The sequence below is a fragment of the Onychomys torridus genome, chromosome 12, assembly GCF_903995425.1.
Source record: "Onychomys torridus chromosome 12, mOncTor1.1, whole genome shotgun sequence".
Taxonomy (NCBI): domain Eukaryota; kingdom Metazoa; phylum Chordata; class Mammalia; order Rodentia; family Cricetidae; genus Onychomys; species Onychomys torridus.
This window is the reverse complement of record NC_050454.1, coordinates 72,624,848-72,641,521: the sequence shown is the minus strand read 5'-3', so window position 1 is coordinate 72,641,521 and position 16,674 is coordinate 72,624,848. Positions and strand designations below refer to the sequence as shown.

Sequence of the window (16,674 nt, the reverse complement as noted above, 5' to 3'; positions counted from 1 at the left end):
AATTAGAGCTGGGACTGGCTGAATGGTGGTAATAGGGACACTTTCTGGAGTGCTTTTGTACCTTTGACCATACTCTGTAGCTTCTCTGGCCGGAGAGAAAGCTTACTTCTTTGTTCCTAGAAACTACATGAAAATGCCCAGCTAAAGCCCCCTGTCATGTTAGAGGCCGGTAAAGTAATGGAACAGACCCAGTGTCTGCAGTTAACACAGATGGCCCCAAAGAATACCACCAAGAGCATTAAGAATGAAGAGTAGAGGCGCGCCCTTTCCCTGGCTCCAGGACTTTCTGACCTTGCTACTTACAAATGCATCTTGTGGGACACACAAGGGAGGGTATGAATGGACAGGAATGATTCCGGGGCTCTTTCAAAAATGCTTCTACCCATAGCTAAAAATAAGTAAAAGCTCCCCGCAGAACATTTGGCCTTTAAGATTAATTAGCCAATTTAAAAACTATGTTTGTTTAAGGCCACCTCAGGAATGCTGCTGGCTGGAGTTCAGGGCCAGGGTTTGTGAGCCACTGTGGTAAGTTGGTTGGCGAGACAGGACAGGGGCCCTGTCGCAACTTTGCTTGTGGTGGTGTGACTGTCTAGGTTCATTTTCTGAACCAATTAAAAACTCCAAAGGGGGTGCAACAGGTAGCAGCAGGCAGTTTCAAATAGAGCAGACAGAAGCAGCCTGTGAAGAAAGGCACCCACCCAGCAAGGCTGAGAGGACCTCTGCAGGGTGGGGCAGCAGGGCTTCTTGAGAGGCTAGTGGCAAAGACCCACGTTCCTGTCCTTTGTGTGTCCATATCCACTTCATGTCTCTAATTCAGTGTGAGGGACAGACGCTGGTAGGTACCTCAGAGCAAGCCAGGCTCCGGTCACTAGTCCATTTAGACTCTCTCCCACCTTCTCTACACCAGAGCCATTTCACCAGGGTCCCTGCAAGAAAAAAGAAAAATCAACAAAACCAGAAAAACCACCAGACTTCTGGGTTTCATGAGATCCGATGAGATGGTATTCTCATCCTTTTTGCAGGATCCCGTTGCCAAATGCTTCCTCCCCACCTGACCGCCTTTCCCTCTGCCTCCAGTCACCCACTTCTGAGTTACCACCCCCAGTCTACCTCCCTCCCTCCCTCCCTCCCTTCCTTCTTTCCATCATTTTTTTATGACCAAACTTGGGCAAAGGTTTATTTACCCGAGAGCAGTGCAGCCACAGGCCGTGCATGACCCGTGGGCTCCATTCAGCTCCTCTGTGTCGTAACCGTCGCTTCCATCCTGTTGCTTTGCTCTCCACAGTTCTAGATTAAGACCACAGCCTCTTCCCCTCATCTTTGTTGAATGAGCACCTGGATTGGTCTCCTACTAGGATGCTGGCACATCTTGTGTGTTCTGTGATTTGGTGATCATTCTTTTGTTACAATCACCCCAAACCCTTCTCCCCAGCTTCTCTATACAAACCATTTTCCTCCCCTGAGTCTATTTCTTTTGAAGTCACAGACCCTTGAGGTCTCAGTTTAAAGTATCAAAGTCAGAGACAGGCGCCAGCCACAGAATCTCATTAGGAAGTGGGACCTTATGACATATTGCTTAGCCTGTCCTTGTATGAGTTGGTCGTGGGAAATCTAGTCTATGACATGGAAGACATCATGCAGGCTGTTTCTTTCCTCTTCCATCACCATGATAGCTTGATAGTATGATACACACCCAGGGTGTCACCAAAAGTAATTGGGGTGTGTAGCCGCTACACACAGCTTTGTTTAGAGTATGACTTTGAAGCTGGTGCCTCTAGGGGGCTTCCTCCATGAAACTCTGAAAGTTGTTGCTGCTGAGCATGACTTAGCTAGCTGAGCCCATAGCTCTTACACCCCTCAGTTGGGTGCTCTGTAAACCTCGGCCCTTAGCAGTTGGCTTGTTGCATTCTTTGTTTGTCCCAAGTTCCTACACAGCCACAGAGATTTGTAAGCATAGTTAGAAGCCCATGATCATCATCCATAAACATGATCTCTGTGTGTTTGATATAGGGGTGAAGAAGAATTTAGAAAGATCTGGATGAAGAAGATAGTGCAGGTTAATTACCCTAAGGCTGAAGCTAAAAATACCTGTTTTCCAGAACTTTACACATTGGTTCTAGGCAGTAACTCTCCGACTTACTGCCTTGTCTTCCTCATTAGCTTCGAATGCATGAGAGGAGGCCCATCCATTCCTTCCCATCTCCTTCCTTCCTCCAAGGGATCACCAGAGACATCTTATAGATATGGTATAGATTCTGTAGAATGAGGGAGAATGTTCCAAGAGCCAAGTCCTGGTCCTTTAAAATGCTAAGTGACTCTAGCTGGCAAGCCCCCTCCAGTGATCTGAGCCAATGGAAAATGCAGCTTTGTAGAACTTACCTCTCACTGGGGAGGGAGGCAAGATGCTGGAATGATCCTCTGATGTCTTAGGAAGAATGTGGGAGAAAGGACCTCCTTCACGATGATTAGAAACTGACCTCAGCTCCCCCAAAACATACAAGCTGCTATGTATGGGGGTCTGCACCAGACAAGCCTCCCCCACTTTGTATCTCCATGATGTTTTCATATGGATCATGCCATATACCAGGCTTCAATAGCCACTCAAAGCTGCCCATGAGATTGCTTTAATAAGGTTCAGGCTTGCCAATCATTTTCAACAGCTACAATAGCAGAGTGAATGCCAGAAAGTGACTTTCTGTGCACAAATGTGTGAGCTAATTACTTTGAAAAAGACAACTCAAAAAAAAAAAAAAAAAAAAAAAAAAAGAATGGGTATTAGGCTGCTCACCAAATTTAAATGTAAAATAATATTATATATTATTAAAAGCCTATGCTCTTCTGTCAGGATGGGCAGCAAAGGCTCATGGGTAGTGGTCTTCTAAGCAGTCCGGGGTAGACATATGTGGTGCTGGCTCTGTCACTGTCCTGATCATTCCTCATCTCCAGCAATTTCCAAGGTCAGCATTTCCCAAGGTCATCTGCCGCAGGAGGGGGCTTAGTGTCACAGTGTGTGACCAGTGGCTGATAAGGAAATATTGGCAGAGATTCTCATGAAAGAAAACAAGACCTGCGTATCTACCAGGGCAGTGTGTTTGTGAACATGTTAATCACTTGTCCCTGCAAACATCTCAAAACTTGGCTGAAAATTAAACTCAGCCTCATGGTTGTTATTTCCAGGGGAGGGTGGAACATGGCTATTCATCTTTCAAAGGATTTTATGAATAACAAGCTTCCAAATATTAGTTCTAGTGTGATGGTTAGTGTTCTTTTTCCAGCCACATTTCACAACCAGTGCTTTTCTGGGTGTAGTTGAGAAACTCAAGGCTCTCTGGTATGTCCACCTGCCTTCTTCCAGCTCAGGCCCCACAGGCCCCTCTAGAACCTTCCGTACCAGACTGTTCTACAGTTGTAGTTAGATCGGCAGAGTCTGGCTAGCATTCCTGAAGTCACTGTCTTTGAGAATGGTGAATTTTACAGGAATTCTTAGAGTGGAAATTCTCTGGAGCTGGCGTCTGCACACTTCAGCATGTGTTGTGAGTGGTCTGGGACCTGAGCAGGATTCTGGCTTTACTCTGTAAGTCCAGGGTTAGAGTCTGCATTCCTAACCCTCAAGTGTGTCTTTGGTTGATGATCCGTGGAACACACTTTGAGAAGCAAGGATCTAGGACATACTTCTGTGATACCACCGTTTTCATTTGGTAAATTGGCCTTTGTTGGTGTATCTGTCCGCCTCTGAACTAGGTGGGATATCTCACTTACTGACTTTCTTCCTAGAATGATTTCTGTCATAAAACTCTGGTTAACCAGCTTTTAAAAAAAATAAATATTACTATGTTCTATTTATTTTGAGGTGTGTGTGTGGGGGAGTATCACATGCCACATGGAAATTGGGGGACAGCTTAGCTGAGTTGATTCTCTCCTTCTACTGTGCAGATTCTGGGGGTCCATGTCAGGCAACAAGGCTTAGAAGGAAGCCCCTTTGCCTACTGAGCCATCTCACTGAATTCTGCCCCCACATCCTGCCTTCATTTTTTTCATTTTAGAAAGAAAACTGAAACAGGTTGAGAAGATATTTTCAAAATGTTTCCAGAGATGTAAGACGGAATTTAGTTGTAAATTGATGGCAGTTACAGATTTCATTCCCACATGCCATCCCAACTCTAGAAAAGCTGAAGGTCCCAGAATGCTAAAGTGCCCTAAGAGAATGAGCAAGAGTGGGTTTTAAAAAGGAGAACTGTCTAACTCTCCGAAGCCCAGGAGGGTAGAATTTCACAGACCACACCAGTTGAAGTGGCTGCAGCCAAACAGACTGATTGAATTAAGGCCTTTCTGTGTTGGGTTTCACGTTGTTCTCTTTGGGATGTGAACATAGGAAGGGGCATACACTCGGCAGCATGGTGGGGGTCTTTGAAAGCTGATCCACCAGATTGCCAGTTTTGAGTAAGCTTAAATGATTTACTTAAAGAGAGACCCAAAATAATTGCACTGCTCTGTCCTCCAAGTGAGAATTCCGTGGCCATCCCCTGTTGTGTGGCAGCAGCCAGCCTGCTGGAGTACGTGGCTGTGGCTTTAAGGTGGTCTAGAGTGGTACTTGACACTGAACCAAGACCCACCAACCAAGGGAGTTTTGTTTTAAATTCTTTTAAAGTTTTGCTTTTGTTCCAAGAGAGCATCTTACTCTGGAGCCGAGACTGGTCTTGAACTTATGGCAATCCTCCCGCCTCAGCCTTTTAAGTGCCAAGATTATAGACATGAGCCTTCACACCTAGATCTAGTTTGTTTTGAGGTAGCAGGGCATGTAACCCAAGCTGGCCTCAAATAGTCTGTGTACCTGATGAAGACTCCGAGCTGATTTTCTTGCCTCTACTTCCCAGGTGCTGGGCTCACAGGCCTGAACCACCACACCTGGATCAGTTTTGAGACGGCTGTGTAATCTAATTACATGTAGACGTAGCTTCCCCATATACATGGTTAATAAGAGGGAGAAAAATGATGATTCTGGGATATATTTCTGGAAGAAAACTGAAACGACCTAAAAGCTTGATGTGTCAAGAGCCTCAGTGACAGAACCTTCGCTGAGAATGCGCAACTGTAGTTACTAACTTTGCAAATGCAGTGTGGAATGGCCGTCCATGGCCCAAGTAACATTATGTATAAATAAATATAATTGGCGTGTATTTATGCTCAGGGTCATTGTTGATGTGTTGCAGGACAACCATTTCAGTCCTGAATTTGTTTCATGCAATTCATTTTAGAGAGAGATTAAATTCTCTTAGGAAACTAGAAAGAGGGTCCTTTTGCCCAGAAAAACACTGATGATATCAGTGGGTAAGATTGTCAAGGGGAAGTGGAGGGAGCCTAGGGAGCAGCTCACAGGAGGGTAAGAAAGTGGTCCTCATTCCCAAGTAGAGGGCAGATGGCAGGAGTGTGACTGTCCCTGGGTAGATTTGGGGTGATCCCAGGCAAGAACCGATGGGTTCATCATGCCAGATGTGGGCTCTGAGTTCTGAAGACGATGAAAGTGTAGATTCTGACCAGTCCTGTGGAAGAGTAATGGTCCTAGGATCTTGATTTCTGATCGTAGGGAAAGGCTTTGAGAGAGTGAGCAGGAGGGGCCTGGGAGCTGGCTCAGCTGTCAGGTGCTAGTTATGCAAGCCTGGGGAGCTGAGTTTGATCCCAGTTTCCCGTAGTAGAGATCTGCACCTGGTGACATGTGCCTTTGCAGCTGAGCTAAATCAGTGAGCCCCAGATAAGCCCCAATGCCCAAAGCTAAAAACAACAACATCAACAACAACAACAACAAACCAAAAACCGATGTAAATGGCACTTGAGGATAATATCCAAGGTTGGCCTCTCTAGCCTCTACATGCATGTGCACCTGCACATATATAATACATATATAACACACACACAAGCAAAGTCTAGAAGAATCTACCAATGATAGTTTTCAGCTAAATGAAAATAAGAGTTTTAGATCAATAAAATATACAACTATATAAAATATACAAAGTGCAATGTATAGGTAAAATCTACATCGATTTTTTTAATATTATGTCAGTATTTATTCTAAGAAACAAATCTGTTATTTATTTTTTTTTTTTAAAAAAAAAAAAAGCTGTGTTTTTCTTTAGTCCATGTATCTCTTTTTTACAGATTTACCTTATGAGCCTCCCAGGAGAACAGCCTGGACCGGCCATGGCCACCCCGCCCCTCAGTCCAAAGGTACTGCCTTGAGCTGTGTGTCACAAGGCAGGGGTGACTATAGCCAGGGTCAGTTATAGTTTCAGTGGTTGATCTGTGATCTTTGCAACATACAGAGGGGTCCTTCCATTGGCGACAGAACATGTGATCTTTAAGCACGGCTCTTTTTGTTTGAGAAGTGACTGGCCCAGTGACTCTCAGTGTGGACCAATGGGGTTTGTTTACACACTGGCAAACTAACTGCTGCTTTCTCTCACTGTGGCGCATGGCTCTGCTTCTTCCCTGGCACTTTCCTGTATCTATTTATTTTACACTGCAGTTAATTTCATTCTCTTTTGTAAGCCAGCTCAAGTTTCTCTTCATTATGTTTAGAAGTAATGGTTACAGTAGAGCGTGTAGATCATGAGAGACGTTTTAGAATGTTTGTATTTAATGTCATTAGAGGGGCAATTTCTTCTTACACAAATGCTTCTTGTTGTAGAATAAGATTACCATGCTGACAATTAATTGATTATAAAGTACCAAATACCAAAGACATGCAGCCCGAGCTGAGTTGTGGCTAACTGTCTTTTTTTTTTCCCCCAGCTGCTCAGCCATCTCCTTCCACAGTGCCCAAAACTGAAGATCAGCGTCCTCAGTTAGGTGTGTTTCAGAAGCCATCTTGGGAACCCTAAGAAAGGTTACAGGCTTAGCTGGGGGTCTCTAAAGTGTGCCCTCTTTAAAATGAACTTCATAACTGTCATGTATGTAAGATGAAGTCTCAGTTGGAAGGATTTTACTAAAATCCTGAGATTTTACTAAACCATCTCTAAAGCCTGTGAGTTGAATGTGAGCAAACCATTCTCATTGCTGGATGCTGTGCCCTTGGGATCTGTGGGTTCCCTTGCTTTGACGTCCCATGGTGTGTGTCACGGTGTCTGTGTCTGTCAAGGTAGAATTGAAGTGGAATGCTGACCTTGAACAGCCTGGCCTATGTGGCCCCAGGCCCAGCACTGCCCCTTTTAGATACTGGCATAGTGTGGGCTATGGGTTGGTGGTGGGAATCTGGGGTCCCAAGCTCTATAGCTGTGATGCTCCCTGAGATCTGGTGTGACACCTTACCTCATGAAGGAGGCAGAAGCAGGAAATTGGGGGTAAGGGGGGCATTCTCACCTCTGTAAACACAGTTCTGTCATCTGGAAGTCGCATCATACCAGACCCCTGCCGCGTCTCCCGGATCTGACTTGTTTTCTTCTCTCATAGATCCTTACCAGATTTTGGGACCCACCAGTAGCCGCCTTGCTAATCCAGGTGAGTTGCACTTGTGAGCTGCTCTACAGTTACTTTAGAATTGGGACAGTTTCCGAAGGAGAACTTGTACTGGTGAGAAACTTCTCCAACTGAGAAACTTGGTTTTCACATCTCATCTCACTAAACTATTTTATTTGCCTTTATTTAAAAAAAAGTGGATCAGGTTATAAATTAAGGTGTTAGCTTCAGCAAGGAAATTTATAACCTAATTGAACTTATAATGTTTCTCTAGGGTTGTGGCAACAAAATAACACAGCCTATGTTGGCTTAATAACATCAGTGCATTGACATAACTCTGAAGGCTGGAAATCTGAGGCTGGTGCTGGGAGCTTCTGAGTTATAGGAAGGAATTCGCTCTAGGCCTTTATGCTGGCTTTGATGGCATCATCTTCCTGTGTTTCTTTTTATTGTCTTTCTTCTCTATGCTTGTGTGTTCATACCCCACCTTGTGTGTGTGTGTGTGTGTGTGTGTGTGTCTGTGTCTGTCTGTGAGTGTATATGTGATTGTGTGTGTCTGTGTGCCCATGTGGGTGTGGTTGTAGTACATGTATATGGCAGCTAGAGGATAACCTTGAGTGTTAGGGTAACAATCCAGACAATATCACACCATCTGTCTTTCTTCTTTTTAAGACAGGCTCTCTCACTGGCCTGGGTTTCTGTAGGTGGGCTAGGCCAGCTGTCCAGTGAGCCCCAAGGATCCATCTGTCTCTGCCTCATCATGTGCTGTAGCTTGGCTTTTAAAAATTGATGTTCTGAAGATCAGACTCAGAGACATCTCCTCAGTCTGGGATGTTTCCTTTCTAAAAAGATACCAGTCATTCTGGAATAAGGATCCCAGCATACTGGAGTATGGGCTTTTTCAGTGTCCTTAGTCTGATAACCTCTGTAAAACCCTTGTCTCTAAAAAACAGGTCACTGTCAGACCTACTGAAACTCAGATTTCAATATATGAATTTTAGGGGACATAATTCAACCTGTCACAAACTAGATCCAATAACCAGTATTTTAAAAAGATAGTCTTACAACCATCAGACTCCAATTATGGTCAACTGTGAGGATGTATTTCTGAACTTAGACTCCTCATGATACCTGGCGGAGACCCATCACCTGTCCTCACGTTTTGGTGCCAACAAGCTTGTTCTATTTGTTTGTGTTCAGATCAGAACCAGCTGTGCTGGCATGAACTCCAGGGCTCCATGGCATCTGCTTCTTATTCTCAGCTGTAAATTCGGTGTCGAGATGTCACAGCCACATTGCAAGTGCAGGCTGGGATTTCTGTTTCAGGAACCTTAAGCCAAACAGGGGTTGGAAAACACAAAAATTCAGATGCCATCATTGCACACATCCCCACAAGAGAATCCATTCTCGGAGAACCTGAAATACCATCATGATTGAACGACGGAGTCTGCCATGAAATTTTGATTAATGTTGATTGATTCCGTAAATATGTTCTAAGCAGCTCTGCGAACAGAAGGGGCTGTTTTCTTCATTGTTTTAGCCCAGGGCTAAACAGGATGGTGCCTAGCACCTTATTTGCTTACTAGTTCATCCCTGAGATGACAAGATACAGTTGGGATCTGTCACCTAGTGGAGAGATGGCACAGGTAGATCCAATTATCTCAAGCCCATGGACTCACAGCCTGTTGTCTATTCTGTGGCCAACCACGCAGTGGCCAGGACTTCCAAGCAGTCCCTCATGTCCTCCTTTCAGCCTTCCTTATAACTGTCTCAGAGCTATTCTAACGACCATAGTAGCTGTGAGGCTGGGGAAACCATTCAGTGGGCAAGGTGCTTCCTGTGCAGTGGTGAATCCCCAGCACCACATAAAAGTCAGATGTGTGTGAATCTTGTATGATTCTAGTCCCCCTGATGCAAGAGGGGAGGCTGAAACTGGAGAATCCCTAGGAGCTCTCCGGGACAGCTTGGCATACACAGCTGTGAACCACAGATGCCTCAAACAAGGTAGAAGGCAAGACAGACACCTAAGGTTATTGTCCCACTTCCACATGTTCATCTGGCTGTGTGCACCTGCACTCACTCACATGAATGCACAAGTATACACACATGAAGATTTTGCATGGCTGTGTTTGGAGGTGGTGATAACTAAGCTCCCACTCCATGTGGTGGCTGCCTCACAGGGAGTGTTTACACCCATGGTTCCCCTCCAGGCTTTGTATGGCCCACAACATTGTTATCTCCATCCTGTGGAAGAGGAGCCAGAGGCCCTTTGAGGTCAAAGAGCTTCCCCTGGGTCACAACCAAACAGGAAGGAGGCTCAGTCTGGAACCGAGTGTCTCTAAAGGCTGATATTGTTTTCTTTCCCCCAACCCTTCTGGAAGATGAGCTTGAGGGGAGGAGGGAAGCTTTGAAAACATGAGCTGTGGGTAAGAAAGGAAACACTTTGATTTAGGTGTACAGCTGTCAAGGTTTGGAGGATGAGGATGAGGGAGAGGAGGGAGAGGAGAAGGAGGGCACGGGAGGAGGACAAGACAATAGAGCAAGAAAAGGAAGGGGGAAGAGGACAGTAGCAAGCTGCATTAGACAGGACCATTCCAGCCTTTCTGCTCACGCCCATCATGTCCTTGTCCCGGTGCAAAGGGACTGCTCAGCTTGTTCAGAAAATGGAGCCAAAGGGAGTCATTTGTTCCTAAGCTAAGTGCCTGCTTTCAGGGTGCCCCTTCTCCTCCTGTGAGCTGCATCCTGGGATGCTTTCTGTATGCAAGGATGCCAAGTCAGAGCCAGGAGATGGAAGCACACCCTGAGCCTAGGAGCAACGTCCCACAGCATCACAGGTCCATGGTCCTGGTGTCCAGTGTCAAGGACCACATTTCCTATGCTGAGACCATTCCTGCAGGACCTGGGCAATGACAGAATCCAGCCTTTGATTGGTAGTCAAGAGACTCAGTTAGTTCACAAGGAAGGAGACTTCCCTTCATACACCCCCAGGCTCTGAGCCAGTTGATTCACGTGGCCTTGACACCAGAATGTCCCCATCTTTTGTTTAGTAAAATGCTTCTTGTTTGAGTATCTCTTTCTATTCGCTGATAAATTAATCCTTTGTCACTCAAAAATCAGTGACTTCTAGCTACTAGGAAAGCTGAGTCAGGAGAATCACAAGTTCAAAGCTGAGTCAGGAGAGTCACAAGTTCAAGGACAGCCTGAACAACTTAGTGAGGCACTGTCTCAAAATAAAATGTTAAAAGAAGGCTGAGGATATATGTCTGGATGTGTAGCTCAGATGTAGAACACTTACCTATTATCTGGGAAGCCTCAGGTTCAATACTCAACACTCCTTCCCCACTCAAATTTGATTTCAAAAATTAAAAACAATGCCTATGTACAGAGATAATTTTTTGAATTTTCAGTCTTCTCATTAAACCTTCAAAACCAAAATATGGTGTCAGGAAAAGAAATCCAATAATTCAGCAGAAATAAAACACCAGCTAACACATTTATAGGAAATAACAAACCCCTTTATATGTTTATCTTAAATGTAGATGATCTCAATGCATCCAAAGGATGCTGATTAATGGATTGAATTAAGAAACAAGAACCAACTATCTGCTATCTCCAAGAAACACACTTATCTAGTAAAAATACCTCAGGATGCTGGAGGAGCAGCCCATTCTTTCAACGGCTGAGTCCTCTCTCAAAGCCTTGTCACCCATATGAATGCACAAGGTGATATCAGTGTATGGACATTCCAATATCTCCATTCCAAATATGCATTTGGTGTGTGCTTAGAATACTATTTCTCCTGCTGAGAAAGGTGTGTCCTGGCATCCCCACCTCGTGAATCAGTGATGAGCCACCAGCCCCTTTTCATTCTGTCAGAACTGCTGAGCACTGAGTACCTATAATGGAGTCCAAGTTCTTTTCTGTGGAAGAATTTTTCTTGAGGTCTGTCCAGGCATTCTGAAGTGGTGGGTATAAAGATACACTCAACTCCTTGAAAAGGGTCAGAGCCATTTCAGAAAAGTTTTGTCAATTGTTAGAAGTAGGCATCTGTTACATTCAGGTGAGTGCCCAACAATTTGTAGGCCCAAGGGAAGACAACCTAGGAAGGACCAGGAGGCCGTGGAGGTGTGTGTAGATACTGGGCTAGAGAGTACTGGTCTCTGTAGGACCAAGAAGTTTGACCTCTGCTGACACTGGGCATAAAGTCAGTCCATCTGTGTGTGCCCATGTTTTCTCAGCTCTCTTGTAGGTTAAACATGATTTTGCAGGGACTAAATATGCTGTCACATGTGAGCATTTACAGTAGTGCCTAGTTCCCAGTGAACTTCAGGATGAAGTCAGAATTCCAAGCTTCTGCCTGGCCAGGATGGTGGTCCTGAGTGGTCAACTGCATTTGGCTACCACCAGCCCTACAGTGAGAAGGATGCTGTTTAACAGATGGGAGACTGTCCCTACCTGGTATTTATGTGGGTTCTGGGCATCTGAACCCTAGTCCTCACATTTGCGTGGCAAGTGCTGAGCGCTGAGCTCTCTCCAGCAACAATCTCAGTTTCCTCATGGGTTTGGCCAGGGAGTGACTGAGTCACATTCAGACCTCCCCAAGCCCTCATTGCACGTCTTGTCAGAGGCCTACTCTATAGTCTACAGTGCGCCTCATCACGTGATGACCAGCACAGTGTGGGCAATAATAGCAATTTATAAATTGCTTTAGACTTTTTGACAGCCAGTAGGCTGTTTAATTTACCCAGTGATGATTTCTCAGTACCCAACCCCCATCGAATCCTTGAGAACTCTTGCTCAGTGAGAACATGTGTGGCCTAAGTGACTTAGGGATTGGTGGACTGCTTCTGTTAATAGTGTTTACTCAAGCATTTGTGATTTTTATAGCTAGTTTCCTTTTCGGGTTTGGAGGCCAATGGGAAGGCTTGGCAGGCTGTCCTCAGTCCTAAGCCCTTTGTCTTTCTATCTAATGAGTAAAGTGAACAGCCTAGGGTGACGTGAGCTCATCTGTCCTCTGAGCTTTGAGCTTCCAGCCATGCATGTAAAGCTTGCATGTTTTCTGGCTCTTCAGAAGTGAGGGAGACAGATGATTTTCCCCACTGCTTCCCTCCTACACATGCTCATAAGGGAAGTGGGTGAGGGACACATTCCCAAAGATGATGCCAATGTTTGAACAGATACCAAGTGTTATTTGGTCTGTATATTTGTATGAAATCTGTAGAGTGGCTCTTTCCCTATGGGAGGAAGCTGACACTAAATATTTATTTTCCAGCAACTGTCCATGTTTAGAGTGAGGCATATGTTAGGCTGTTAAACCCAAAACTCACAGCTTCTCCTATTCCCAGGTCATCCATGGAATTCTTTTTTCAAGTTTTAATCCTTTGGTTACAATATAAATACTAAAACCATATGGTTCTCTCGTTCCATCTTTTATATTTTTCAATGCATATTAATGAGATGTTGGAGGCAACAGCTCTTGATTGAGAACAGTTTGTATGTGTAGCTCCAAAACAGCACAGGCTTCCATTCCGACAAGCTACAAGCTGTTAATACATTTCAAATGTGTCGCTTGACTGAAAACAACCCTTTCCAGAATATAGTCAAAAGAGGCTGACCTTTCTCACGATGCTGTGGCATTGCTGGGTGGATCCACAGGCCCCCATTTCCATGGAGCCTACATGGAGACAAGGATTGGACAGTGTGCAAGGGGGGGGAGGCTAGTGGGAAGAGTTCAGGGAAAGCAAATTCATCATTGAATTTTACATCCCATCAATTCCCTGAACGGATGATTGTCCAAGTCACTATAATCATTGATCACATCTATTCATATTACTTATCGTATCATAAAAGATAATATTTCTGGTAATGAGCCCAAGGCAGTGTGCTGCCCTGGAGGCTGAGGAAAAATATCTGCCTTCCATTCACTTTTAAAAGTCAAATCTGTGCTAGTTAACTTTGTTTCTCTTAGTACTCGACATAACTTTCACCAAGCAGCTATGGAGCACCAACAGTAGACAGAACAGGAGTATCCTGTAGCTCCGTCTGTCAGTCTGGCCTGGACTGTCTGGGCATAACTGTGCTCTTATCCAGCAAGGGTTGCCCTCTGGAGACGTGGGCGGCCAAGGGACAAAGCAGAATGGCCCAGCCATGGAGGGAAATGGGAGGGCAAACCTTGTTCAGGACACACTGGGTCCCTTTACACATCCAAAGATCCCCTGGAGCAACGTAACATGGTGGCTAGAGTGATTGCTTAGGTTGTTCTCTGAAAAGTCATGAGGGTCAGAGAGGGTTCAGTCAGCCAAGTGCTTGTACTAGAAACATGAGGAACTGAGTTTGATCTCCAGAACCTGTGTACAAGAGAAAAACAGAAAGACAGTAGGAAAGAAAGAAAACCAAAAAACCAAAAACCTCAGTGTGGTTGTGAACATTGATAATCCTAGTGTTGTGGGTAAGTGGATCTTTGGGACTCATTGGCCAGGCAGCCAAGGCTAATGAGTAAAGTCCAAGCTAACAAGAAAGCCTGTCTTAAAACACTGAGACAACATCTCCAAATGCCTTTTTCTTACGCCCCCCCCTCTCTCTCTACACACACACACACACACACACACACACACACACACACACACACACACACTATGAGTTCTTTGAGCCAGCCTCCCTCTCTTTGCCCCAGGACTGGAAATGGGTGATCTGGTTTGAAACAGAGCTGGTTCTTTCTCAAAACTTCCTCATTTTGAGTGGGTTAATTCTGTGCTGGGGGAAGTTCTGGCAGAATTGGTCTCTGAGCACCAGCCAGATGTCACGTTAGAAATAACAGTGTTTACTTCCATTCTGTTTGATTTTCCATGAACGTGTGGATGTTCATTTCCTAAAGCTGGCTTTTGTTATTTTACTTGACCCAGCCAATATTAATGGTATTGGGCTATTATTGTCATCCATAGCCTTTTCTGCCTCATAAAAACGGGGGTGGGGGGGAGTAGCTCATTCATTCCCCCGAAACCGGTGTGACCTGGTTGAACCTCTTTGAAAGATGTCGGAAGTGAAAGGAACCTCCCTGAACTTTGCCCTGTGTGTGTTCTCCTTTTTGTGTGGAGAACTTGGATCTATGAGGCCGTCCTGAGAATGATCAGGGACTGTCAGACAAGGGACAAGTTTCTTAGAAGTGGAGACAGAAACGAGAACACTGCAGGAATAGTTCCTTCAGCGTTCATTCCCAGGAGGAAGCAGTGTTGGGCGGTAGGAAAGCTGAAGCAGCCTCCAGCCTCCTCACACCTCCACGTGCCGCATGGTCCCTAAGGAGCCGAGGGTCACAAGCAGCAAACAGAATTAGGGTGCCCTGAAGTTCCCCTTCATCAGTGTGACCTGGAATGTGTGGGTGTGGGCCGGCTCCTGTCTAGCCAGGATTTGCTCTCTGGAGAGAGAGGTAAGCAGCCAAGAGACAAAAGCACCAGCGGCCCAGGAGCGGAGGTCTGGGTTGGGGGTTGGGGGCCATGGTGGAGTGGTTCTCCTGCGCCTGGCTCTCACTGGCTCCATGTCCTCCCGTTACCAGGTAGTGGCCAGATCCAGCTGTGGCAGTTCCTGCTCGAGCTGCTGTCCGACAGCTCCAACTCTAGCTGCATCACCTGGGAAGGCACCAACGGGGAATTCAAGATGACAGACCCTGATGAGGTGGCGCGGCGCTGGGGCGAGCGGAAGAGCAAGCCCAATATGAACTACGATAAACTCAGCCGCGCCCTCCGCTATTACTACGACAAGAACATCATGACCAAAGTGCACGGGAAACGCTACGCCTACAAGTTTGACTTCCACGGGATCGCGCAGGCCCTGCAGCCCCACCCTCCCGAGTCATCTCTGTACAAGTACCCCTCTGACCTCCCATACATGGGCTCCTATCACGCCCACCCCCAGAAGATGAACTTTGTGGCCCCGCACCCTCCAGCCCTCCCAGTCACATCGTCTAGTTTCTTCGCTGCCCCAAACCCATACTGGAATTCGCCGACTGGGGGCATTTACCCGAACACTAGGCTCCCGGCCAGCCATATGCCATCTCACCTGGGTACTTACTACTAGAGACCAGAGGGAGGCCTTTCCCAACAGCGTACCATCACCTAGCAGTCACCACAAACTCAGAGAACACACATCGAAAGTGCCTCATGAGGAACGAAAAAGGTTGACCAGAGCTGGGGAAGGAAGCCGGAAACCAAAGACTCACAAGGGAGGGTGGGCGTCACCCAAGTATTACTACAGGAACAGAGGAAGCTCAAAATATAATGAACATGGACATATAACCTGTGGTCCACCCTTGTCAAAGACATTGTATGTAGAAAAGCATGACATGATAGGGACAAACTGCCAAAGAAAGTGGCCTTAAGTAGTATGTAAACGGTAGCGTGTGGGACCTTGCTTGGACCAGCCAGGATTCAGTGAAAGCACTAGAGATAACAATAACAAAGTCTTGGCCTAACATACCATTTAGATGTCATTAGAAGGGAAACTACCTGTGTTTAGAAACAGAAACATATCAAAACCAAATAAGACAAGAAAGATGGCAGCCCCTCCACGAACCACACTGTGGATTTTCTTGGCTGGCATGTGCTGTTTTGGATGAAGTCAGATACTTTCCATTTGATAGAGAGCTACCAGCTCTGCCAGACTGTGAAGATGACCCAAAGTCTCATCTCCTTTTCAGTATTACGGGAACTGTGAGCCACGTGGTGGGTAGGGCATGTGTCTGGTGTGTGAGTATGTGATTATAGAAACAAAAAGAGAGAGAGAGAGGTAGAAGTAGAGGAGGAGAGGTTGGGGGAAGGAGGGGAGGAGGAAGAGAGGAGGAAGAAGAAGAGGATAAAGGGGAAGAAAGGTATAGAAGGCAATTGCTCAAGCCATCAAAGCTGAATATAGGACATTTTGGGACCAAAGAGCATGAATCGTGACGTTTGATGTTGTAGGTGTTGAAAGTTCACAGTTTTATGGAGGATTGGGAACAGTATTCAAAACCAAAAATACGTCTCTGTGAAAAGAAAGTCATAACTGGAATTGTCTAATATTCAAAAAAAGTTCAGGACGGCTGCATTTGGTGGAGGTTTTGTCCTTCATGAGAGCAGTTAAGAGGTGACCTGTGTGGCCACCACAGTCAGAGACCAAGCAGGCATTGTGGGTAGATGAGCTCCAGTTTTCCTTAATGAGTCGCGAACGCTGTGCGTTCGTCAGAACGAAGTCTACAAG

General features: G+C 45.7%; 1 protein-coding gene across 3 annotated transcripts in view; it reads left to right on the top strand.

Moving 5' to 3' along the window:
• Erg (ETS transcription factor ERG) overlaps positions 1-16,233 on the top strand; it is a 103,916-nt gene extending 87,683 nt beyond the window's left edge. For 2 of the 3 annotated variants that reach the window (XM_036204182.1, XM_036204181.1), the window contains 4 exons: positions 6,154-6,222; positions 6,787-6,843; positions 7,444-7,491; positions 14,999-16,233. In XM_036204182.1, coding sequence (XP_036060075.1) covers positions 6,154-6,222; positions 6,787-6,843; positions 7,444-7,491; positions 14,999-15,519 — 695 coding nt within the window. In that variant the 3' untranslated portion in view covers positions 15,520-16,233. The remainder of the gene's footprint in view (positions 1-6,153; positions 6,223-6,786; positions 6,844-7,443; positions 7,492-14,998) is intronic. The other variant, XM_036204183.1, reaches the window with a different exon arrangement.
• The last annotated feature ends 441 nt before the right edge of the window (positions 16,234-16,674 follow it).